Source organism: Ananas comosus, linkage group 4, assembly GCF_001540865.1.
Source record: "Ananas comosus cultivar F153 linkage group 4, ASM154086v1, whole genome shotgun sequence".
NCBI lineage: Eukaryota > Viridiplantae > Streptophyta > Magnoliopsida > Poales > Bromeliaceae > Ananas > Ananas comosus.
In genome coordinates, this window is record NC_033624.1 from 4,835,514 (window position 1) to 4,863,067 (window position 27,554).

The 27,554-nt window shown below is 33.4% G+C and overlaps 2 protein-coding genes across 3 annotated transcripts; one reads left to right on the forward strand and one right to left on the reverse strand.

The window, feature by feature from the left end:
- LOC109708986 (serine/arginine repetitive matrix protein 2-like) lies at window positions 6,098-16,066 on the forward strand. Of its 2 annotated transcripts, XR_002215872.1 has the most exons (5): window positions 6,098-6,383; window positions 7,950-8,999; window positions 9,618-9,845; window positions 14,780-15,034; window positions 15,228-16,066. XR_002215872.1 is itself a non-coding variant. In XM_020230997.1 (4 exons), exons 2-4 carry the CDS (start codon window positions 7,963-7,965, stop codon window positions 14,916-14,918), a joined length of 1,404 nt encoding a protein of 467 aa, XP_020086586.1. In that variant the 5' UTR covers window positions 6,098-6,383; window positions 7,950-7,962; the 3' UTR covers window positions 14,919-15,146. The 2 variants fall into 2 exon arrangements, 1 of the variants encoding a protein (XP_020086586.1); XM_020230997.1 differs by lacking the exon at window positions 15,228-16,066 and having other exon boundaries at window positions 14,780-15,146.
- On the reverse strand, window positions 21,487-26,877 carry LOC109709028 (probable nucleoredoxin 2). Its single transcript, XM_020231071.1, has 2 exons — window positions 26,749-26,877; window positions 21,487-22,984 (listed from the first exon to the last, which is right to left on the reverse strand). The coding sequence occupies exons 1-2, from the start codon at window positions 26,856-26,858 to the stop codon at window positions 21,868-21,870; spliced, it is 1,227 nt and encodes a 408-aa protein (XP_020086660.1). The 5' UTR covers window positions 26,859-26,877; the 3' UTR covers window positions 21,487-21,867.

The following is a 27,554-nucleotide window of genomic DNA, read 5'->3' on the forward strand; positions in this document are numbered from 1 at the left end:
GTCGTGCTCTGTAGCTTTCTTTTGTTGTTATATACGTTAATGTTTCGTTTTTCATATCCGATGTGGGACTAAAGGAATCAAACACGTTAATGGGTACGGGTACGAGAAAAGGACATCCGAAATCTTATTTGAATATGAACATAACGGATTTACTTGATACCAAATAGGTATAGTTTTAATTAGAGATATAACAAACCAAAAGGTGATGGTATCATGTGCAATTAATTATAATTTAATAATAATTTAATTTAATATTTAGTATATTAAGTTGTCGGGTTTTTTTTTTTTTTTTGTGCTTGGTTGTGGGTTTGAGTTTTTATATCCGGCCGAGTTCGGGTGCAGTTTCGGATTGTGACTTGTCAACTGCACGAACCGACCCGCTGGCGCACGGAGCCCAAAAGACATTATTATTAGGCTAGGCCCAAATTAGCTCACTAATGTTAGGCCCTTGGATTATAATGGGCCTAGTGTGAGCCCATTAGGCCTAATGAATACCTTATGCAATTTATCCTGTTAGTAATAACGTTACCTCTTTTAATATTGCCGCTTACAATTTCTACTTCTCCTTAAAGAAAAAGGAGTAAAAAAAAATCAATGATTGGATCTCCTCGTGTAATTTCATTTTTATAGTAGTAGTAAAGTCAATGTATCTATTCAAACACTATATTAACCAAGCTAAAGCTAGAAAACAAATCGAACTCGACTCGTGAAGAACTTGCCAAAGAATTTGTTATGGTAAAGATTACATCTCATAATTATATGGAGATAGGGGAGCACGACTTGATAGGACAAAACGCTTTGTCGATTAATGGGATAGTAGTTGGAATATATACATAGAGTTTGGCTATTATATTCTTATGAGTACGATCACCCTCGTATTCATAAATTATTTTTGATGATAGAGCTTTCGAATTAACGATCCATATTGTTAAATATTATCTAAAGTATTTAAAACTTCTAGAAATCAAATTTCATAATTTTTCGACATCATTTACCTTACGATCAAAAGGCCACAAAATTGACAAGTTTTGACGGCCGATATGGGATACTTGCTAATTTAACGGTGTAAAATAATCGGAATCGGTTGAACTTTTGATAGAAAATTCTATTAACTACCTAGATAAAAATCAATAACTCCGATCTTACATTGAAGGATTCAATCATCCATTTTTAGGACGTCGTTCGATTTTGACTGTTCATTTTATGCCCGCTTGACGGACTTAATTATGATTTTGAAGAATTACGAAATTTATTTTCTAAAGTTTCAAATACTCTAGATCGTATTTAACGGAGTGAATCGTTGATCCGGAAGCTCCATCATCGAAAACAACTTGTGAGTACGAAGGGCTTTATACTCATAAGAGTATAATAGCTTACTCTATATACATATATATAATGTTTCACAGAATCTTGCTTTTAGATGAAAGTGCAAAGGTAGATTAAATGAATGCTCAATCTTTATTGTTCATCACTTAAATAAAAGGACAAATAAATAAAAACTAAAAATAAAAATAGTGGAATAGATTTTGAATCCCAAGCTAAATTATTATATAATAGATAATAAAAATTAAGGAAAAAAGAAACTTATCATTCAGTCCAATGAAAATAGAGAAAAAGATCCAACAAAGTCATTGGATCATCTATTCAAACACTTGGGAAGGGGATGGCGGGGGTAGAGAAAGGAACTCCCTTCAGTCTAATCGAAATAGAGATGGATTCAATGTAGCTCTCGCATTAGAGATGGATTCTTTTCTTTCTTTCTTTTTTTGAGATATAGGTAGCATGCTACCCGCTTCGTTTATTTCATTTAGAAATAAACTTAGCAAGAAATGCAAATCAACTAGGATTCAAACTTGGAACTCCGGGTACCAACCATCAAGCCCTTTGCCACTTGCGCTAGGGACGGACGATCATCAGAGATGGATTCAACATAGCTCATGCATCATCCATTCAGACACCGAGGGATGCTTCTTGGCATTTTGATGAATGAGTTGGCAACTAACCTAACCCTACATCCATCTATGACTGAACTGAAGGAAGCTCTACTCTTTTTAACCAATAAATAGTTTTAGCTTTGAAATAATTGTTGTGCTGCTTTGTAATAGTTTCTTTACTTGAGAAGTGAAAAACCGTTATTTTGCTACTAAAATTTTTTGAAGTTGCTACTATATAATATTCGATATAAAGATAATAGGGCTTCCAAACGGTAACAACAAGTGAAAGATTTTGCTACTATTTTAATACTAAAATTTTTTTCAATACCTCTTGCTAAACGGCATGAATAAACTATAACTAAAATAAGTAAACTCAACACTCATTCTTATGTAGTCTAATTAATTTTCAAGAAATTAAGAAAAATTTTAAAAAGAGATGATTGCATATGATTTTTTTTGCTTAATTGTAGGATGCACAAATAAACAAAGTTTGATAGTTCAATCTCAGTTGTTCATCACTTTTTATATAAATAGAGTAGTAAATGATGGCATAAAAATTGAACAAATTTGAAATTATAATAAAAAGAGGAGAAAGATTGAGATAGAGCTTTTTAGTATTTTCTTTTCAACACACTCTTCATCTTTGTAAAACTATCTTTCACATATCCTCCCAAAGATAGTATAGAATCAATAGCAGAATACATTTGACCTCTAAAATATAGAGATGTCTCATAACACAAGAGAGAGAAAAGAAGAAGAAAAATTATTTTGTAAGAGAAAGAAGGCTTCCATGTATGAATCACTTGCCACTCATGGTTATGAACACAATAAAGGAGGGTCCCTTAAATAACCAAGAGAAAAGTAGAGATAACATTATAAGAGTAAAAAAAACAAACAAACAAACAAACAAAACACTTGCAATATACACTTTAATGATGTCTTCTGCTACAACCTTTTATTTGCCTCTTTGCATTTTGTCCTATCTTAAGTTACGCCCAAAAGTCAATTTTAAGCTTAAATAAACATGATATGGAATATGTTCTTAACCACTTAACATTAATTTTCTGCTTTAAAAATAGTGCAACATGCTACATATCACAGAAAAAAGTGTGCAGGAATTAATTTGGATCCTATATGTGTAATAGAATAATGCCATTGCACCAATTTATCTCACAAATGGCCAAGCAAAAATGAAAAAGTGTCTAATATTGCTATATTACATTATTGTGTACTTAGCAATTGTTGACCCAAATTTATTCGTAGAAATTAATCTAATTCTAAATATTAATGGAGGAATCTTAAATGAGAATAATCAGAAACTATTTGCAAATGCATTCAAAATAAGAGATGTTATCAAATATTAAAATAAATATTTCAAAATTTTCTATTTTAGCCATTTTAGATTATATATGGTACGCAGTAAGAATAGAGTTACCATCCATGCTCCATCCTCGTGACCAACGTAGCTTAATTCGTGTGATTGGAGAGGCTGTTTTTGCGCATCAAATTTAGCCGAAATTTAACACTCAAACTATGCAATCCTTACGTTAGTAGGCATGTTAGACCATAGTTAGTTAATTCGCGAATAATTCGCGAATTATTCGCGACTTTTTGAAAACCAGAATTAAACGGTTAATTTCGAATTTTGGGAAAAAATTCGGAAAAAAACGGAATTTTTGGAGTAAAAATGTGCGTTCGCGTATTATTCGCCGAGCCGAATCATTCGGCGAAAAGAAACGGAGCGCACACGCGCCTGCCCGCACCACCCGGGCCTGCCCGCGCCTGCCCGCACCACCCGCGCCTGCCCGCACCTGCCCGCACCTGCCCGCGCTCCTGCAGTCCCGCATGCGGTCTTGCGCTGGCTTGCCCAAAACAGTAAACTACAAAAAAAAAAAGAAGAAAAAAAATCTTTCCAAACATCTAACCTAAGACCCAAAAAAAAAAAAAAAAATCTTTTCAAATTTTTACTTAATTATCTTAATTTTGTAGCTATTTATTTCTATATTTGTAAAAGATATGAATATTTATGCTAATAGTATAAATCTTGAGAGAAAAAATTTAATTTAATAGCCGAATTTTTTATCCCGAATTTTTAATTGGTAAACGTATAATATCCGAATAAATCACGTATCCGAATAATTGATGAATCTGTTTTTTAGCCGTATTTTTCAACGAATTTAAAAATTAAAAGACGAATTTTATCCGAATTATACCCGTACCGAATTTTTGCCGAATCCGAATTAACTAACTATGTGTTAGACACTAATTTATAAATCAAGATCCTCATTTTCAGCTACAATAACTGACAATCAGATAATTAGAAATTTTATAATAGTTACAAAACATAGTTTTATTTGACAATGTACTATTTTACAAGTGCTAAGAAACAATTATGGCAATTTTCTAAAATTACTGGCATACTCATTTAAGATATAAGGTGTTGTTACATTTATACTAAACATTCCTAATTTTTTTTCTAGTCAATTTTTTAAAATTACATGTGGCAGTAGTAAGAATAGGGTTACCACCTATGGCAGATCCTCATAAGTAGCTTAGCTCTATTCGTGTGATGAGAAAAAATGCTTTCTTAATTCAACCTCAAAGATAATATCTCATTGCGTGAATTTTAACGGCCAAATCAAGTAACACCATTCTCAGGCATTAGATTTTAGCATTTATTATCTTTAACCATTTCAACTTGAAAAACGTATCATTAATTATTCAAACAATCCATATACTGTAATTAATCATCTACTTTTTATTTCTAATCACTTTTTTCTAACAATCATTAGTATTTCAAAAAAAAATAAACTGATGCCATGTAAATATTCAAAATAAGGGGGCTAAAATTGTTATGTGTAAATATATGTGACAAAATTTAATAAAATAAGGTGCAATTGGCTTATTGCAACGGATAAATTATGTGGTTAATCAACATTAATATTTTAAAATTGAGGGCCCATATATAAGTGGTTCATGTAAGTCTAGTTCTATTTTTTCTTAAAATTGCATGAGAATGTTATGTACAATTGTAATTGGAGTAAAACTATATTGCTTTTAGAAATAAATAGGATTATACATTTTTGATAATTAAGCATCTGAATCGAAAATTGATATTGTTAAAGCAAATCTAAACTATTTAAACTTATAAAAATTAAATTTTATATGCTTTTGATAATATTTATATTTGCCTAGTATTTAGTGGTCTCAAAATTAATACTTTTTAAGAACTAGTACAAGATGAATTTCGCCATTTGATTGCTAGGTAAATAATAACATGATTAAATTCAATCTTTAAAATGTTAACATAATCTAAATTTATTTAACAATGAAAATTATTAATTTGACCAGATGTATCGACTAGTCATTAATACTGCAGTATTGTAACCTTACACCTAGTAATGGATCCAATTTTTGTCTTAATTAATTACACCATTCATCATCATCTTTCCAAATCTTTTATCTGATTCACATCCCTAACCTTTATTATTTATTCTATTTAGTCGCATCGTTACAATTGCCATTTATTCTGATGAAAATAGCAACAACACCAATCAATAACGGTCACCTCACCACCACATCTACACTAAATTTTGCTAGAGTAAATATATTTTTTAATGATAAAAATTTCTAAGTGAAATAAATCTGACAGAAGATAAAACTCAATTGTAAAGAAGAAAAAGGATAAACTGTGATGCATGTAATATTATAATTCTTAAATTTTAATTCGTTACAATTTCAAATTCAAACTCCACAAATTATTACGATCAAGACTCACAACCAAATTTAGTTGAGTAAATATTAGTGTATTACTGATGTAAAAATAATGTGTCATCTTAATTATTATCACATCACTAGTTACAATAGTATTATATTACTTCTTATTACAATACTGTTATATTGCTGGTACATTAGTGACACATTATTATTTAGTGAACTAAATTAAGTTACGGAGCATAATTATAATAATTCAAAATTTTTGAATTAAAAATAATAATAAATTAGAATTGTGGCAATTTTTAAGAATCAAAATGCCATGTACATCATATAGTTTGAGCACTAAAAAAAATAAAATTTAGCCAAAAAGATTAAAAATTGGAACCAGGATGAAAAACCGAGGATGGGAACTAACCAACGGCGTGCGATTGTTGTGGCATTGGCCCCCTCTCGTGTTCGGACGGGGTGGGTTTCACGCTTGTTTTTTTTTTAGGGTTTTCGCAAATTCGGGCCCAACCGCGATCGAGCACGAGGAGGGTTTCCGCCGAGGCGATTCCGAGCCCTAAAATCTCACAATTGTAGCAGTTTCCCGAAGCCACCACCACCACCACCACCGCGAAGCAGTGCGAGCGAGCGAGCGAGCTCGAAACCAGAATCTCTCGTCGCGAATCGAAACCCCTCCCTAATTCTCCTCCTCGCGCCAATTCGCACTCCCACGGATCGATCGAAAGGGTACCATTTCCTCACCCTCTTTGATCCGATCTTACATGCTTAATTTTGTTTAATTTGAGCGGCGATTTCATTTTTTTTCAATTTCGGGGATTTGGAGCCCTGATTCTGAATTTGATTTGATTTGATTTTATGTTGTTGTTGTTGTTGTTTTTTTTTTTTTGAAGTTTGGGTCTGATTTATGGTACACATGGTGAAGATATTGGGATTTTTTGTTCGAATTTGAAAAAAAAGGATTTTTATTTGATTCGTTGCTAATCTCCATTTTATATACTGAGAAATCTCGATCGGAGTTTATGGATTCGTGGTTATGTATTAGTTTAGGTGATAATGTATCGGAAAATTACTTGATTACGAGGCATTTTGAAATAGGGCCTTGAACTTTATTCTTTCTGATTCGCAATTTCCTAACTTTGATTTGTTTTGATGTGAGTTTTTTTTCTTTAAATTGATTTTCAGAATTTTTTTTTTTTTAATGATCGGTGAATTTTGACAGCTACAAACTATTTTCCATCTAAAGGAAGTGTGGATTTAGTTAGTAATTAATGACTAATAGCTAATGCTGCAGTTGATTTTGACAAAAGCTCCAATTCAAATGGCTCAAATACCTCGAAGAAAAATAAATGAAAGTTGAGGAGGCTCTAATCAGAAAATATAAAGTTTAGGGGCATATCTCAAAATGTTCTGCAGTTGAGGGGTTCTCCATACATTAATACCTTAGTTTTATCTTACGTAAGCAGGTGTAGAGTAGAGCTGTATATTTCTACCCTTTCTTGGTCTGAATTTGAATAGTCTGAACTGCCATACTGAAGCAGAAGTAATTAATTCAAAACCATCTTGCTCACTTGAATTATATTAAGATAGCGGTGAACATTTTGTCCAGAATCATGTGCATGCTTAATAATATTTCTTTATGAGATCTAACAATTTTGAAATTTAGCATGTTTGGTTACACGTAAAAAATTCTTGTAGTGATAAAAATTTATTTGTGATCTGAAAACAATATCAAATGGTATTGTCTTTTCAAGTGAAGTTTTGATGTTCATTTTGGAAACAGACTTGTTTATTGTAGTTGGATTTTATGTAAAGTCGAGAAAGAACTAATACTTTTATTGTTAGCAAATTTCTTGAAGATTGATGAAAAGAAGTGATTAATTATCTTTCTATGAAGAATTCTGTGCTAAGTTCCATGAAAATAGATTTTAGAAGCTCTTTTTAATGGATCTTAAGTAAATTTCTGAAATTCAGCTTTGACAAAGGTTTTAACAAACAGCAAGAGTAATTTTTAAAGACATGAAACCGCTAAAGTAAACTTCTTTTCTAGTGCACAATTTTAAAGTAGTGCTGAATATTATGTTGATATCTATGTTATTCTCCAATGGAAGATGGTGAAATTGTTGATTTAGTTGTGAGAATCTGTTGGAATCATAGTTGAGAGATAAAGATGATGAATGGTGTGCCCTAGGGTAGGTTAGTGTTGTTTTCTTATAGTAGATAATTTCACTGATGCCAGAGACAAGGCATTGAGTTTTATTAGAGTTCACATGCTATTTTTCATTTGTAATTTAGGTTGGGACTTGGGATGGATAATATGGTTTCACCAGATAGAAGTTCAGAAGAGGCCTACAAGGAGGCTGAGACGTTAAAAGTGGGAGAATGTGAATTTAACTCGGTTGAAGACAAGGATTCTCAGGGTAAGAGGTCTTTAGAACAGGAAGATGAAGAAATTGTTGAAAGAATGCCAATTGACTCACATCTTGAGGCTTCGCCTAAGCATCCTGTAATTGAATCTGATTCAGTTAGTCCAACTTCAACTTCCCAGAAAGCTGCAGAGCCACATTTACTAGTTGATTCGGATATGCAAAAAGATTCGGGAAGGGGAGTTTCAGATCGCATTGCTGAGGGAGAGAAAATACCCTCACAAGATTATAACATCCAAAGCAGAACAGATGAGGCTGATGAAAAATTAGATATTTGTGAGGAACCAGATGTGAATAACTGTCATGAGAAAATTGATGACAGTGCTCGTGACCATGAATGTACGAATTCAACTTCTTTTTCTGTGACAGATAATAAAAGTTTGAAAAGTACATCTGAAGTAGCTAATTTTGATCAGGTTGAGCTTAACAATGAGATAATGGATGATGAGAATTTAGGCCATTATACTGAGTCGAAGGAAGATAATGACACCTTAGAGAAGGCACCTTCTCATAATGAAGGGGTGGGAATGGATAGGTCTCCTAAAGCTCAGAATGGTATACCATCTCCAGAGAGAAAATCAGTTCAGTCAAGAAGCCCTTCTACAAGGAAACACTCACGCTCTCCTGAAAAGAGTAGTGCGGGTCGCAAAAGGGCTTCTTCACATGAACGCTCATCTCCTCCTGTAAGAAGGAAGTCATCATCTGAGAAGGCATCGTATAGAGATTCTCGCCATAGAGACGACTCCCCGCGACGTACATCTGTGTCACCTCGAAGGCGGGATTCGCCACGTAGGAGGGACAGGTCAACATCACGATCACCTCCAAGGAAGAGGGACTCTTCGGGGCACAGAAGAGACCACCGTGGTAGATCTCGATCAAGGTCTCCCAGTGCAAGGGATCATTACCGCCGATCACCAAGGTATTGACTTACATAAGTTGGTGTCAAAGGTTAGCTTCTCTTTAAATTATTTTGGCTTTTCGGATATTTCCCCTCTCTTAATCATGCTACTATATTTCAAAATTATTGTTTTTTCGACTTTGTATTTCTTATCATCTTAAATGGGACTTATTTTTTTTGGGATGACTATTGAATTCCAATGCAAAAGTTTGCTGGAATAACTGTGCATATACCATGGTCAGCATATCTCAATTTTGAATTTTTAATTTAAACAATCACTTTGCAGAAAAAAAAAAAGAAGAAGAAAGTGCTATTCTTTACTACAGCTATTTAAATTGTTAAAGCCCATGTGATCTGCTTACTTGTTTACTGGAAGTTCTGCTTTTGATTTTGAGTATTATCTCAAACTCTTGGACCTATTTAAGTTAAAGGTACAATTCACGGTTGGAACTGAAGCAATTGAGGAATGAGATTAAACATGGCACCTTACCGGAAAGTTTATTAACAGACTTATTGATGAAAATCTGAGAACATGTATTTTCTAACGTTTCTAGCATGTGACCGGGTAAAATCCGTTTGATTATTTAGTATTGTCTATCTTTTTTCATATAATTAAGGTACTCTTGTTTATGATGGCAGGAAAAGGCACTCACCCAGGCGAAGATCCCCTCCATCAAGTTACTATTCTCGCCGACGTTCTCCCAGGAGACCTTGGTCACCACCCCCTAATCGTAATACTGGAATAGGTAAGCCTGGAAGGAATTTGTTTGTTGCAGGTTTTAGCTATGTCACAACTGAGAGAGATTTGGAGAGGAAATTCTCAAGGTTTGGACGCGTAACAGATGTTCGCATTGTTCGTGATAAAAGGTGACCTTGTTTTCTTTGGACTTTGCTAACTATTAAGTTATTCTTTTCAAGATTTTTCTTCATACCTATAGCTATCTTTGTTTATTAATCACACAATAGAGTTAATTTTTCTTGTTTGAAAATAACTAGCTGCATTATGGCTAGACTCCTATGGTTAGACTCCTATGTTGTAAAATTTTTTTCATTCCATAGAAATATGAAGTTATCTGTTGTATTAAGTAATTTGCTGCATTATCTTGATTGATATATTACAGATTTTTTTTGTTCTGATGCCTAAAGATGTCCACGGAAAAAACTATTAAGACAACAAGTTGATGCAACTCTCAAGTTCACTACATTTGCTTTTTGGTAGTTTTTTAATGCAAAAATGGTTATTATTTGTGGTTGTTGTAGAGACACAAGCGATATCTCTGTGATGTTCATGTATCTTCTTTGACACTTAGTACATCTGTGATATTTTACTGTTACCTTCTTTTCAACCAAATATATATTTATTAAGTTTAAATATTGACAGAGGCCTTGTGTCATTCTTTTACTTTTGAAGTCCCTACAAAATTAATATTTTCTCTTGTAGACTAATTTAGAATCGCCAATCAGCTTTTAAGTCCTTCCCATTGCATTATCTTGTACATTGGTTCTCCTCCTTTCTCATTATTTGTGTGATATCCTCGTTCTACCAAACATTTCCTATTAACCTCCTGAACTGTATACAATATTCTTTATTCAGAGTAAATGTAACGTATGTTCTTATGTGTACTCTTAAGAGTAGTGGATCACATCTTGTGTATAATTTTTTCTGCACTGTTTTCTCCAGTTAACTCCATTGAAGTTGTCATCCCTATTGTTAATCTGTGGAAGAAACTGTCTGAAGAACATCTATAGTTTTGCTTGAGTCCAATATTAGTGTAGGTAGAAAAACTCGAACCATCTTTCTTCTTTTGGAGTTTTTATGGGGAGCCCCATGTTGTGTTCACTTCTTGCTAATAGTCTTGGTCAATTTCTTCTTGGTATAGCTTATAGACATAAGACTCATACATATTGCAAGATTCATCGTCTTAATAAAATTATATTTGCCTCCACATTTATCTGTTGATGGTTCTCCTATTCTTTGGATTATCTTGTAGATATTCTAACTAGCTGATGTGGTTTTACTCCATTATGCTCATATGAATTTCTCGTCTTGGTTTCTTTGCCGTATGCTGTCCTCTGTAAATCTTCTATGCCCATCTTCATTATTGAAGTTGCTTTTCTCTGTTGTGACATTCATATAATTTTGTGGAGGCTAGAATTTAAGATAGATCATCTAGAAGTAGACATATTATGGTCATTGTAGTTCAGATCCGAGTTCAGATCTACTTTGACGAAGAGAAGTAGAGATCACGAAGATCAGCTAAGTCATGAAAGGAACTGACATGAGAATCAGTTTTAATTTCGGCAGCAGAATTCTTCGCTGTAAATAAAAGTGCAGAAAATAGAGATGGATAAAGAACTGGAACATGCAAAATTACACCAAAATTTTTCAATATACATGTGTATTCTGCATTGAGAAAGAAATTCTGCATTTGTAACCCACTAATGCCCTAGTCTGTTTTTCACTGAAAAAATGTACTGTAATATAAAGCTGGAGGAAGCTCCATATACTGGTATTGTAACTCATGAAGTTTGCTATAACAATTTGACAATTCCAAGTAAGCTCGTTAAACTAGTCCTTCTAAGGAAAGTTGTGACTATTATTCCAATTTAGTCTTTAATCCATCCTATTATGTATTGTCAAATCCCTGCATTTTGATTGCTTACTGCTTGACATAAATTCTTGTCTGCTCTTACAAGTACCCCTCGTCATTTTGGTATTCTAGGTTGGTAAGATGGGAATTAGATCTTCAACAGTATAAAGTTCATGAAGGATTGAAGGATCCTACATGAATTTAATCATAAATAGTGAGATTTCTCTTATTTTCTTCAGAATCAAGAAAATGAAGAACCAGAAACATCAAGATATGTTATATTCAATGCAAGAATTCCCTTATAGTTAGAAATTTATTCGGAGTCATAACAAAATTAAGTTTCAAAGTCTCCCACCTTCACCTGGTTGAGCACATGTATAAATAAAATAAATATGAGCTAGACTCCCGTTGGTACCTAACTCTATATTTTATGCAGTTTACTTATAAGTTTACAATATAATGAAATATTAAGAAGTTACAAGTATGAAATACCAATTGATAAACATTATGTTTAAGTCTTTATGCCTTCACCTAGTTGAGCATGGGTATCAAACTGACAAAATAGACTAGACTCCATTGGCTCTTGATTCAATATATTAAACTTTTTAAGTTTTAAATTCACAATATTAATGAAATGTAAAAAAAAAAAAAGAGAAAGAAATAATACTCGTATTGTTACTAGCATTGGTAAAATGCTGAGAATGTAGACTGTTGAAGAAGAATTTAAACAACATGTGAGATACTTTGATTTCACTGGAAGCCACCATGCATGAGCTGAAGAGGTACCTTGTGTATAACAGTTCATGATGTGTATTGGTTAGTGCATTCTCTGCTTGGAGAATCAAAGATTGGACTGGTTGAGCTGGATCTTAACTGGTCAAACTACCAACATGTTTTCTTTACATTGTGGGCTTATTTTACATCTTATAACTTGGACAACTTGCTTCTTAAGTTATGTTTTCTTGCTTTCCAATTATCTATTAGTGTTTGTGGCCTATAAATATGCAGCCTCTGTTCAGTTCATGAAATTAATAAAGTTTAGTTTGGGTAAGAGTATTTTTTGAGTAGGATTAGTGGTAATTTTGTATTAGAGTCATCTGGACCCTCAAAGCATCAAGATGCATATTAGAGAGTGATCTTACTCTAACATCTGCTATAACATACACCCATCTTTGACTGGCAGTGTGATTGAAAGTTTTGCTCTAATCTAATCTGGTTGCCGGACATAGAAACTCTAAAATTGCCATTACGGTCCAAAACTGCCATAGATAATACTAATGTCGGTAAACTTATTGAGTGCTAATTCGAAGTTGTTGATTGTTTGATTACCTAAGGACTTGATACATATTTATCACCAAAGGACTACTAGTAACCATCTTTCTTTAGGTGTTCAAGGAGCAGCATAGGCTGCTTTCCAAGAGAGAGAACATTTCCAGCCTATAAAGAATGGCCTTTTCAAAACAAGATTATGGTGTTCTTTACAGATATCTTCATTGTTTTTGTTTGTTTGTTTGTTTTTTTTTTTTTTTAATTTCATGTTTTGAAGTTGGCAATTGGCATAGTTTTTCTTTTGCGCATATAAACTTCATATTTGACTTAGTATTATCAAGCTTTCAAGCTTTAGAAGTTTACATTGTAACCGCTGGACGTTATCTGTTTGCATAAATATCTCTGCAAATCTGAATATGCATATATTTACATCAAAAACTTAATTTTGTGCCTCTGTATACCCTTATCCTTCCTAAAATGCTACTGTTAAAAATTCATTTCTGATAAAAAAACCTACTTCCCCCAAGATATGGATCCCCAACTTGAGATGGGGAAATGCCCTTTCGATGGTTCATACAAAATATTGGATTTTATTGGGGTATATATATATATATATATATATATAGTCCGGCTACTATACTCTTATGAGTACGATCGCCTTCGTACTCATAAATCATTTTCGATGATAGAGCTTCCGAATCAACGATCCATAGCGTTAAATGTTATTTAGAGCATTTAAAACTTCTAGAAATCAAATTTTATAATTTTTTGACATCATTTACCTTACGATCAAAAGATCTCAAAATTGACAATTTTTAACGACCAGTATGGGATACTTGCTACTTTAACGGTGTAAAAGAATCGGAATCGGTTGAATTTTTGATAGAAAATTCTATTCTCACATCTTGATAAAGATCAATAACTCCGATCTTAAATTGAAGGATCCGATCATCCATCTTTAAGATGTCGTTCGATTTTGACCGTTCATTTTATGCCCGCTTGATTTACTTTATTATAATTTCGAAAAATTACGAAATTTATTTTTAAGAAGTTTCAAATACTCTAGATCATATTTAACGGAGTGGATCGTCGATTCAGAAGCTCCATCATCGAAAACAACTTATGAGTACGAAGGGCTCTATATTCATAAGAGTATAGTAGCCCTACTCATATATATATATATATATATATAGAGAGAGAGAGAGAGAGAGAGAGAGAGAGAGAGAGAGAGAGAAAGTTGAGCTGGAATGCTATTAGTAGCAAACGGGCTCCGTTACCACCCATTTATTTTCGATGATGAAGCCTTCAAATCGGCGATCGGCACAATTGAATATAATCTATAGCACTTGAAGTATCTAAAAAATCAAATTTCAAATCTTTTCGACATCATTGACCTAATGATCAAAGGATTTCAAAATTTGTAATTTTAATGGTCGATATGAGGTGTTTTCTAGTTTAACGGTGAAAAGATATCCAAATCAATTGAATTTGGTTAGAAAATTTTTTAAACTGTTTAGAACAAGATCTGGAACAAGGCTTCTATCATCACTTTTTAGAGGATATTCATTTTCAGCCGTTCATTTTTGTGTCCACTTTATGGATAAGAGAACAATATCGAAAAAGCATAAAATTTGATTTCTAGATACTTCAAGTGGTATAGATCATGTTCAATAGTGCTGATCGTCGATTTGAAGGCTCCATCACGAAAACAATGGGTGGCATGGAGCCTATTTGCTACCGATAACATTCCAGCTCAATTTTATACATATATATGTATATATATATATATATATATATATATATATATATATATATATATATATATAAACAGATGATGAGGTGAATATGTGAAGGTCACTTTGACATTTTATCCACTGGTACATGTTCTTCATTCCTACTGTATTTTTTTCTTTTGGCTGCGATAACATTTTCTGCTTGTAGGTCTGGGGATTCTCGTGGCTTTGGGTTTTTATCATTGGAGAGGGATGAAGATGCAGATGCAGCAATACGTGCTTTAGATCAGACTGAGTGGAACGGTCGGATCGTCCTTGTGGAGAAATCAAAGACGCCTGTACGCTGAAGAAGTTCCATCTTCAAACATTCACAGAGAGAGAGAGAGAGGACCATTACAATTTTCCCAGCATTTCATACCGAATCTTCCCTTCAACCATATTACATAAGTTGTGAACCTATATGGCAAGTATTACTTTAACCCTAAAACTGGACTATTGATGTTGTACTAGGATCTATTTGTCTGCTTTAAAAATTTTAATAGTGAATTTGATAATTACTATGAACGTAAAAGATATGCTTGCGTGTCACGCTTAGATATTTAATAGAATGAGGGGAATCTGTTCCTTCAAATAATACCTCTTGTGAACTCTTTCAGGTTACAGGAGCAGATAGTACATGAAAGTTATCTGTCCCTTTTTAACTCTGCGAACCTCTACATGAGTACCATGATTCACGAACACGTACCCTATAGGAGCCCGCCATCTCATAACTGATCATTTTGGAGTTATCATACCTGCAATGGATATGTTTGATCGGTGAAAACGATGTCTATTTATGAAACACGGATCTTCTGGGTTAATTACAAACTAAGCCTGATTTCAAATACATTCTTTAGAGTTTAAAATTTAACACTTTAGTCCCTGAAGTTTATTTGATGTAACAACTAAATCCTTCCGTCCAGGTACTTGTTTAAAAGGTTAACAAATCACCATCATCTGAGAAAAACTGTAGGCTAACGGAAATACTTAGTTGTTACATAGGACCAATGTCAGGGACAAATTTGTTAATGTGGAAACTCTGAGGATGTAGTTGGTGTCGTACTTCAAAAGTTAAAAGTGTAACTAACCCCTTTTTTTTCTTTCATTTTTTTGCCTATTATTGGCTATTTTCCTACTTTGTGTTCCAGACGTTCCTCTTGTGGTGCAGGGTTTGTCTAGTTTTAGATACCTCAAAATCAAGCTTGATGTTCGGTCTTATCCCTACTCCCAACTCTGTTTTGGCACTATAGAATCCTTGAATGTTGAATCTCGAACAACCTGCGGTGGATTTACCATAATTGCTGTTGGTTTGCTTTTCTACATCTTATTCCTTGTGCTCTGATGAGTGCCTGCACAAACATTTTCTGTTGTTAACTGCACGAGCTTCCTAATTGCATTGTTATTATTTTGTTGTATGTCTTCACTAAGTATGTTAAGGGGGGTTTCTTTTGCTTCAGCTATTGTCACTTGAATACTATAGAGGTTATTGATGTGGCTAGAACTTTTATTTCCAGCACTATTGACATGTTTGAAATAATAGTTCTCATCAAATACAATTGATCATCTTGGTATTTTGTAGACAAAGTTTCGCTGCTTCTATTGATGGTACATGACGTGCTGAACTAAAGCAGGAAAAGATGTATCTAAGTACTGTCTCTTAATTGTCATGTGACTTAATCTGTTTTGATTTGTGGCAACCATACGTAATTAACAGTTTAATACAGGAGGGTAATCAGTCTTCCATATACACTTAGTGAGAGTTTGTTTATAGATGGTATGTAGGCTTTAGCATGGCTTTTACAAGCTTTATGAAACAGTTACAGCAAATTCATTCCGAAAGCTTTCTTTGAATCATTATTTAAGTGTAGGTGCCAACGGAATTATAGGAAATGCTATATTTTCCCTCTGGATTAGTTTAATATGGTTTTCATTGTATGTATATTGGACTTGCACATTGTCACATCATTTTAATTCCTTATTTTTACGGTGTTTCGTGACGCGTTTATGGCTTGGGATCAAGTAAATGTTTTTTCTCAGTAGTTGCTTGGATGAGAATGAATTGCTTCGATTTTGATTAATATTAATTTTGATTAATATTAGTTCTACATCATTTGGGATTTAGTTCAGTTACGCCCCACTTGTGTTTTAAGATTTTGAAATGATTTTTCTTTGATTAAGCCCTAATTATATTAGTTATGGTTTAAAAAGGATGGACTCTAATACTGTGGGGTTTTTATAACTTCTCCAGTTACGTATCTTATTGCATATGGTGATTCCTCTCGAACTGTATGACTAAAAAGAGTCTTAAAGAGTTTGAAATTGTTTTTATTTATCCTCTATTTCGAATTGTTTGGGGTTTATATTCCTTAGTCTGAGGGCATAGAAGAAATTGGTTTAAAGAATTTTCCTTTCGAATCTTTGTATTCAGTTTGTGTCATCATCCTCTCGAATAACTATTTGTTGCGAGGTAAAGTTCATGTTATACTGGTAATTAGGATTTACAGGCAAGTAGCAATGCTGAAAAATTCTTGTGTCAATTGCATAATTTGTATGGAATGTTTGTGTAGGAGGTGCATAATTAGTACATTACCTGTCACAAAACAGAGTTATGTAGGACTTGCATTATTTTTTGGCTGTTGCAATGATTCTTTTTTAATAGTGGGCAAGGATTAGCAGGGTGTTTGTAGTCAGAAAATATCTGTGAGGGGATTATTTGTTTCTTTGAGGGCTTGGAAATGTTGATGGAATGAGAACAGCAAGATGCTGAAACAGAATAAGAGAAAGCATTAATCTGTCTGCTTCTTCCCTGTTTAAGGTAAACTAAGTTTTGTGTAGAAGAAAGATTTCTATAAGGAGCTTCCTTTAGAAGCTATTATAAGAATTTTGATGCTTTTTATCTAGCTAGTCCTTTCAAATTCATTTATTGCGGTAAGGTTTACTTTATTCATTTTCCTTTTTGTTTTGCTTCAATTCTTTTACAATTAAACTTAAAATGTAAAATAATTAGGTTTCAAACTTAGAACCTCGAATATCAACCAGCAAGCTTTAGTTGATTGGACGAGAAAAAATAGGAATGTTGGATGGAGTGCTCTTGAAGGAGAAATGTGTCTGGATGGGTCTATCGTTCTGCCGTTTTCTTGCATTTGCTTTCAGCTGCAGCCGTCTTTAAATAAACATTAGCAATAAGGAATTGAAGAAAATAAAAAGGGAAAACTTCAAAAACCCCTCGTGTGGTTTCGTAGTTTCTCACTTTGGCCCCCTGCGGTTTAAAATGTATTAAATTGCCTCCCTATGGTTTCGTTTTTTTCTTTTCGGTAATTTTTTCGTTAATATTTTATTAAATTATATATAAAAAATTTCAGATATTCATCTAGATTTATCAAATATTTACTTTAGTACTCTTTAATTTTAACTTCATCACTAATTTAAGAAAAAAAGATAATGAAATTGATAAGAAAAAGGGAAGAAAGAAATCACGGGGGGGGGGGCCAAATTGATACATTTTAAACTACGGGGGGCAAAGTGAGAAACTACGAAACCACACGGGGGGTTTTTGAAGTTTTCCCAAATAAAAATGCCATGTTGAGGTCCAAAAACAAAACATTTCATTTTTGTGCTTTTGATTGTACAGCTGTAGGAAGAAACTTATGTATTGTTTTTTTTTTCCCTAATTGCACTTTTCAGACAAGCTCTTCATTGTGTAGCGCTCCATTATCTTTTCTCTCATGCTCTCTCTCTTATCTGATACTCTCCCTTCTTTTTCTTTGATCTTCATGGTGCTACCTAATTAGTAGGAAGTGAACATAGCTTTGAGAGATATTTATTGTGTCATACATTAATTCCTAAGCGGAGGTTTCCTAGATTTTTTTTTTTTTTNCAACAAACTATTTTTATTTATAAAATAAATTCTTTAACAAATGTGAAAAAAAAAATATCAGAAGAAACAAAGTAAATACTTTAGTACAACATACTTGGCTTTATTAAATGCATAAACCAACCGAAACAGAAAATTTAAAAAAAAGGAAAAAAATGTAAACTATACCGAGTAGACAAGTTTTTAGTAACTAAAATAGAAGGAGACGGTTTTGTTTGGTTTTACTATTTTTGTGTTTAACTCAATTATGAAGCCGTTATTCAATTTCTTTAGTACTTAGGCTTCATTTGGGATTGTGGAAAAATTACGTTACGTGCGGTCGGAAAGGACAAAAGAAACATATTCTGTTTATTTCCGTACATAATATTGCGTTCCGCATATTGCGATTAGCTGGTTACGATATATTTTCTACTGTTCCATCGGAGAATGCAGAAGTATATCCTTATACATTTTTTTCTCAACTCCATTTAATTTAATAGCGTTAGATAGACCTCAATACCAAACTAAGTCTTAAAAATATCAAAGTTATTTTGCTGACAGAAACATGTCGTCAAAACTATAACAATTTTACTAAATAGCGTGTAAAAAGAAAAAAAAAGTAAGATAATAATTTAAGAAGAGAAAGCAAAAAAAATAATTTAATAAAGAAATCAATACCTTGGGATGAAAATGTTGACAATCAATAATAAAACATTTTGTAAGCTTTGGGGTAATTAATATACTTTTTCTAGAAACATTGAAAATTATTTTAACTTAAACTTAGCTATTGTCATTTAATAAATAAGAAAATTACTTTCATTTAATAAATAATAAAATGGGCCCAGATTTCCTTATTTGAGTCCATTTTCAAAGATGAGGATAAAAAAAGCATTCCCATCTAATAAATTTAATAAATAAAATAAAATGGTGGGCCCCACATTCCTTGAGTCAAGGAGAAGGCTTCGAAAGGTTCTCAATTAGTAAGTTTATAAATAAATTGTCTAGAACTCAAGGCATAAAATTATCTTATAGTTCAATATACAAAATAAAGTGAGGCTGGTATGCTTTTGGAAGTATAGAGCCCTTCGTACTTTTAAGTCATTTTTGATGTTGGGACTTCGAATCAACGATCAACTCCGCTAGATTTGATCGAGAGTATTTGAAGTACCTAAAAAATAAAGTATGTGATTTTTTAACATCATTTGTCCAGTGATCAAAGGGGTTCAAAATCAATAATTTTAATGGTCGTGGTGAGCCGTTTGCAAGTTTAACGGTGTAGAAATATCTAAATCACATAAAATTTTGATAGAAAATTGTTTATACTATATAAAATAAGATCAATATTTTTTATCTAAAATTTTAATGTCATATCATCATATTTTGTAACATTTTTATTTTTAGCCATTGATTTTGAGCACTTTCGATCATTAGGCAAATGCTATCAAAAAATTGTGAAATTTATTTTCTAAATACTTTAAATACTCTAAATTAAGTCTAACGGAGCCGATCGTCGATCTGAAAGTCCCAATATTGAAAACGATTTGGAAGCACAGAGAGCTCCGTGCTTTCCGAAGCATACCGGCCACACTCTACAAAATAAATGTATGAAATGCAATAGTATATTAGTAAGAAAAATGATTTGTTTGTTGATATATATCTAAACTTGTAAGGAATATCCATTTTTATTTGTGGGTCGGCTTGATTATGTGGGGATAATGGCCCGATGGCCTAAAATACATATACATACAATTAAAATACATATTATATATAATTGAAATACATATTACATATAATTATATATATATATATATATTTATAAATAATTTTAATATACATATATATATATATATAAATATATTAGAGCTTTTTGCTTGTAAGTCGAACGAGTTTAGTAATGCTCAAGCCCGGCTTGAAATTAATTTCGAGTTATTTTGTTTATTCCTGTTCAAGCTCAGCTCATCTAATTACGAGTCGAGCTCAAGCAATCCGAATACTAAGCCGAACATGACGGCTCACTCACTTGCCAGCCCTATTATTTATGGAGGTTTTTTTGCATAGTAGTCCACAAAATCTTTTTATATTGCTAATAACTCCTCTAACGCTTACTATTGCATGCTACTCCCCCAATCAACCTATTCTATGCATATTAGCCCCTCAAGTTTAAGTTTAATAGCTAGTCTAAGAAATATTTCAAAAATAAACTTTACCAATGCTAATCTCTCAATAAGACACTAATAGGAGAGCTGAGCACCTAGGCTTTTAAAAGCACAGGAGCATTTATGCTTATAACTTTTCAGCCGTTGAATGAGCTCAAGATCAGTACAATATTATTAACGGTGTGCCCCCATTAAGTCCTTTTTATTAGTACTGTACGGATCTCGAAACGATTCGACTGCTGAAAAATCACAAGCACGTTGAATTCCTGTGCTTATAAAAGCGCGGGAGCTCAACTCCTAATAGGATGACAATTCTACCCCGCAAACCTATGTAACTAATGGCGTCATTCAAAGCATTCCCCAATAAATTCTCAAATAACCCCACCAGCTCCCCTGTTCATTTCTCAGCCTCTATGACCCTTCAAATGGCAAAGAACAGGTACAAAATACAAACTAGAATGTAAGATCTAATTAAGATTGACAAAATAAAGAGCAGGAACTAATTTCCACTAAACTAGCGATTTGAAGGTTTCGATTTCTTCGTAGAATGTTCTTGGGATGAAGACATGATGATATTCAGAGATATATAAACCATTTTGAAGCTGAGGGGAGAGTACAGAAGGTAGAATGGGATGTCAGAAGGAAGATAGTCAGAAAAGACACTGAGGAGTGTTCTTTTCATCTCCTAAAGGACCGACCGACGTCATCCGAATAACAAAGTTTTGAAGGACTCATATGCAATATTAAAAGGTTTCAGACACTTATGTGCTAAAATCCCTCCGACTAAATAGCAGGGTTGATTATACACCATTGCCCTTCAACGTACTTCGAGTTCGAAAACCTGAGATTCATCAGTTGCTTACGAAATTCTAGAGCAGTGTCGCAGTTTGTTCCGAATAACTGTTTTCATTTCAGTAGGACAATTCATAGCCTGAAGAAAAGGAAAAGAAATAGCAAACAGTACATATCGATACAGGACTCACCTTCATTAGTTAACTAGCAATCGACGACGACGTATAATCATATCACTCAGTCATAACACATACCTCTTTGGAGAACACCTCGGTTACTATTCTCAACGCTCCTTCCCCTTTAGAGGTATTTGAATTCTTTGTCTAACTTTAGTATCAAAGTTCTGCCCAAAGCCCGACAATTCGTAGGCTTTATCTTAAAATCTGCTGCCAGTAAAAGCAAATACTAAGGAAACGAAAAAAGAAAAAGAAAAAGAAAAAGGTTATTACTTGCAGCCTACTTCTTTCCTGTGCTCTCTTCTTCACCCTCTCGACCGCATTTCAGATGTATCTCATAACCGCAACCAAGACATTGGTATGCCCAACCCAATCCTTGCTCGTTACACTCGCAACACATATAAGGGCCGCCGCCTGATTTCTCAGACACCAAATTAAGCACATGATGGTGACCCACGTGGTCGAAAGAGCTCGGATAAGCCTTGGCTTCTTCATTTTGCTTTTCCTGGAGCAATCGCAGTTGCAGTTCAGTAAAAGGAAAAGCCAGTTCAGAGTGCAGGTTTATTAGACTTCTCCCTTCTTTTGTAACCGTCTTTCCGTCAGGACCAATTATGACAAGAGTAGGTATTTCTTGCACATCAAAATATCGGGCTAAAGCCCTCGAGAACTCTTCGTCATATGGTAATGCAAGCCACGGCATGCTATCAAAACATTGCAAGTAGTCATCAATGTTTTTATCCATGGAAACAAACACAACCTCAAAATTTTCATTCTTTTCTCTCAAGTTGGCATATACGGATGCCAATTTTGCAGTAAATTTCACACAAGGAGGACACGGTTGAGCAGAGAAGTATAATCCTACTGTTTTTCCCACCAAATTCGACAGTTTAACATTTTTCCCATGATTATTCACATAATCTCTACCCTCTATTGAGAGGAGCATCTCTAAGGTTTGAGACGAGTGTTTCAGTCTCTCCTCCTCCACCAACTCAGCTATCCTTTCTGAGGTGAAGGGGAAAGCGCGCGCCCCATAGCGACACACAAGCTCGACACCATCCGTGCTTACTAGTTCTCCATTTGGTCCGAGTACGACGAGAGATGGAATCCCTTCGATTTGAAACCTTTGGGTTAGGTATCTCCTAGAACGGAGATCGGTAAACGGTACGGCGAGCCATGGCATTGAGCGGTGGAACCGATCGAATGACGCCTGATCCTCGTCAGAAGACACGAACACGACCTCGAATCCGGAGCCTTCTTCTTTGAGTTGATGGTACACCTTGTGCAGAACCGGGGTGAAGGTCTCGCATTTCCAGTACCAGTTCGCGGCAAAGTACAATCCTACGGACTTTCCTTGCATTTCTTTAAGATCGACCTGCAATCTTTCCGTTTTGTGAATACTTTACGCACATTAGGAAAGTTAAAAGAGAAGAGGATGATTGACATTCCATTTAAGCATTCATTTCTATTGTTCGCAACTTGAGCTAACCAGAAAAAGTTTCTTGAGCCTGAAGAACAGCATGAATTAGATGGGTCTCACACAAATTCTCAAATCACACTACTCTTTAAGAACTACAGTGATGAATATTCCTTTTAAATTCAAAAATTGAGACGAAAATCAAGATTTTAACCGGTGTACTCTAAAAGTTTAAGCTATTAGAGAACGGCATTTATGTATTTTATATTCAACAAAATGAAACAGTGAAAACTCCATCTAATAAGTTTGAAGAAAGCGCTGTGTTAATATATTTTATATTCAACAAAATGAAACAGCAAAAACTCCATCTAATAAGTTAGAAGAAAAGTTGTTGATTAATATATATATATAGAGTGTTGGAAGGGTGATTTGCTCTGATACCACTTGTAGGAAGCTTGATTTGCTCTGATACCAATTATATAACCCAAGATCTAAGATAAAATAAAATAATATGGAGAAGAGATATTGGAAGAGGAAGAAGAAAAGTAAACTAATACTCTATTAATAAAAAGCAAGATGAAACCCATGTAGCCATGTCTACTGTGACTTATTCCTCTAATTAACCCATGTCTAATTATATATAGCTATCAAATCATAACAGATAATAAATGCAACTTTTACTTTGGATAATTACAAATTCCAATCATAATCAAATAAAAGACTTAAACTTATCTCTAACTATATTTTAATTAAGTTTGGATTACTATTCCAACATGGAGTCCGGCTATGGTGCTTGTAAAAGTTGCATTTATTATCTGTTATGATTTGATAGCTATATATAGTTAGGCATGGCTTAATTAGAAAATAAGTCATAATAGACATGGCTGAGGATGTCATATAGAATGTAATTAATTGCTTATTATTTTAGTTATCTTCTTCTTTCTCCAATATCCCATCTCCATATTATTTTGTTCTATTTTAGATCTTGGGTTATATAATCGGTATCAACACAAATACCGGTTCCAACAATTGGTATTAGAGAAAATGACACTTCCCAACAATTAGTATCAGAGCCGGAAAGTANTATATATATATATATATATATATATATATATATATATATATATATATATATATATATCAATGTTTGAAAAGGGGCGCGCGCCCTAGCACCTAGGCGCAAGGCACGAGTCTCGGCATCTCAAGGAGTGAGGCACGCACCTCAGACACGTCTCAAACACACCTCGTGATATTTACGTTTAATGTGTCTAGAGTTTGGGTTTTCGAATTTTGAATTTCTTCAATATATTCTAAAATGTTAAGAATTTTTCTAAAAAAATTTTAATTAAACGTTTTTTTTTCCTTTTTCTCTTGGTCGTTCTCTTTTCCACCCCCCAATGGCAATAAGTAGCAGCGACAAGAAACAAGAAGCAGCAGCAAGCACTTTTAAGTTGAAAGTTAAAATATAATTTTTTTATTTTTAGGCTGAGAATATTTATGCATGCGATTTTTTTACTTTTTATGGTTATTTTGTTTTTGTATAACTATTTTAGAAGTTTTTAACATAAAACATTCATTTAAAATAGGCTTGATAAGAGTGTTTTATTTTTTATTAGATGTGAGCCTCACCTTCTTGAGGCGCATGCCACGTAGTGCGCCTCACGCCTAGGCTCCATAAGGCCTTTGTGCTTTTTTGCGTCTTACGCCTTTTCAAACACTGATATATATATATATATATATATATGGTGGGCTGGTATGCTTCTGGAAGCACAGAGCCTTCCGTGCTTCCAAGTCGTTTTCGATGTTGGGACTTTCGAATCGACAAACGGCTCCGTTACACTTGATCTAGAGTATTTGAAGTACCTAGAAAATAAATTTTGTGATTTTTCGATATCATTTGCCTAGTGATCGAAGGGACTCAAAATCAATAATTTTAACGGCCGTAGTGAGTCGTTTGCAAGTTTAACGGTGTAGAAATATCCAAATCACGTGAAATTTTGATAGAAAATTCTCTATACTATATAAAACAAGATCAATAACTTCGATCTAAAATTTTAATGTCATATCATCATATTTTGTAAGATTTTTATTTTCAGCCGTTGATTTTGAACCCCTTCGATCACTAGGCAAATGATATCGAAAAATCACAAAATTTATTTTCGGGGTAATTCAAATACTCTAGATCAAATCTAACGGATCCGATCGTCGATTCGAAAGTCCTAACATCGAAAACGACTTTAAAGCACGGAGCGCTCCGTGCTTCCAGAAGCATACCAGACGCACTCATATATATATATATAATATATATATATATATATATATATATATATATATTATATAATATAATAGGCTAGGCTACTATCCATTAATAGGATAGTAGCACTTGTCCTATAAAATGGTTCTTGATGATAGAAATTCCGAATCGATGATCGGAGCGTTGAAGTTAATCTAGAGTATTTGAAATATCTAGAAACTAAATTTCATAATTTTAAAAATTATTTATATGGTGATCAAAGTGTCGTAAAATCGCAATTTTTGACAGCTATATAAGCCGTTTGCTTGTTTAACGCGTGTAGAGCAATCCAAATTGCTTGAATTTTTATAGAAAATTATTTATACTATTAGATAATGTTTGATAACTCTGATTATGAATTGAGAAAGTCTAACCTCTATTTTAAGAAGGCTATTCTATTATAACCGTTCATTTTTTCAACTCTTAAGATGAACTTGATAATGATTTTTAAATATTACAAAATTAGTTTCTAAACATTTCTAATTGTGTAGATCAATTTCAACGGTGCCGATTATTAATTTGAGTTCCGATCATACAAAACGACTTGATAGGACAAGTCTCCTATCCTACTAATAGGAAAGTAGCCGACTATATATATAATTATATATATATATATATATATATATATATATATATATATATACACACAAACCAGGCTAGAATGCTATTAATAGCACCAAGTCATTGGTGCTATTAAGTTTTCGGCCCTTGGATAAAGGGTTGTAGGTTATGATGATAGTGGTCCCCTAGGGTTGAATGGGTGGTTTGTCGAATAGTATGATCTAACGGGTAGAAATGATCAAAGGGTAGATTTAACGGCAGAAAACTTGGTGGCACCAACACCAAGTGCTTGGTGTTATCGATAGCATTGTAGCCGGGCTCATATATATACATGATTTTATCAAGAATGAAATATTTCTACATATATACATAGACCTTATGGGAGCTTTCTAAACATGGTTTGAAAGCAACTCCAAAGGATTTTTACATAGTATGTTTTGAATTGTTTACTATTTCATCTTTTATCTCACTTTCCTTGTCCTTAGAAATAACTATTTCATCCTACAAATAAATCAAAAAGAAACAAAACCACAACACAACTCATATTTGACTCTGCCCTCTTTTCTTTTTATTTTTCTTTTTTATGGGCTTCACATGTGAAAAACAAGGATGGGAGGGTTAGAGAATTTTTTTTTTTTTTTTTTTTTTTTTTTTTTTTTTTTTTTTTTTTTTTTTTTTTTTTTTTTTTTGTGGGGGGGGGGGAGGAGGGAAGAATCCATAACATCAGCTGCTGACAAAAACCCAGGAGTTTTTTTCCCCCTCTTTTCTTATGCAACCAACTTAATGAATTCAAGCAAAAATGGTATGAATGTATTTCTATTTCTGAGACACAGAAAAAGAATAAGCAAATACATACACACACACACACACAATAGGATAGGTGAAGGGAACACCTTGTCTCCTGATGGGGAGATGAGGAAACCAGAGGACAAGAAAGAGAATATGCCTCCATTTCTGGTTGTATTTCCATAACCCTCTGCACCAGTGGATGAAGAAGCTGCATCCATGTCCTCTCCTCCTTCTTCTTCTTCTTCTTCTTCTTCTTCTTCTTCTTCTTCTTTTCTCTCTCTCTCTCTCTCCCCCTCTCCCTCTCTCTCTTGTGGGAACTGTGCTGCTTCTTTTCGTTGGGTGTTAAGCTTTTGTGGGTTAAAAGGAACGGGGGGTTGTGGTCACCTGCGGTAAGGGGAGAAATTTCTCCTGGAGAAAAGTACCAGAATTAAATTTTTAGGTTATTTGCATTTATGTCCCTGCAAATATAGTTAATTGCAAATATTATCATATAAAGTTTAACTGTTATATATTATTTTTGTAAAAATTCTAATATTTTCAAATATATTTCTCAAATCTGCTATCGTTATAGAACTGTTTATATTTTAAGTAAAATGTCAATTTTTTCATCATAAATATGTCATTCCAAAAAGCACAACAGTATAATATAAGAGGGGCAAAAATATCAAGTTATCTTATAAATTAATCAAGGTTAAGTATTTAATCTATAGTTAATTAAAGTTTTCTACCGGATTCTAACGTCGGTGATATATTTGAAAATATTAGGACTTTTGTAGAAACAACATATGAAAGTTGAACTTTATATGAATATATTCGTAATTTACTATGTTTACAAAGACCTATATGAAATTAACCCTAAAATATTAGGACTTTAAAACATATAGACACCTATTTTTTCTCTTCTAAATTT

What these genes read in the sequence shown, in the direction of transcription:
- LOC109709028 (XM_020231071.1), bottom strand. Translation starts at nt 26,858, where the DNA reads ATGCAGCTTCTTCATCCACTGGTGCAGAGGGTTATGGAAATACAACCA. An exon ending in TCTCCCCATCAGGAGACAAG is followed by an intron (nt 22,985 to 26,748) that starts GTGTTCCCTTCA and finishes ATGTGCGTAAAG; the next exon opens with TATTCACAAAACGGAAAGAT.
- LOC109708986 (XM_020230997.1), top strand. Translation starts at nt 7,963, where the DNA reads ATGGATAATATGGTTTCACCAGATAGAAGTTCAGAAGAGGCCTACAAG. An exon ending in CATTACCGCCGATCACCAAG is followed by an intron (nt 9,000 to 9,617) that starts GTATTGACTTAC and finishes TTATGATGGCAG; the next exon opens with GAAAAGGCACTCACCCAGGC. An exon ending in CGCATTGTTCGTGATAAAAG is followed by an intron (nt 9,846 to 14,779) that starts GTGACCTTGTTT and finishes TTCTGCTTGTAG; the next exon opens with GTCTGGGGATTCTCGTGGCT.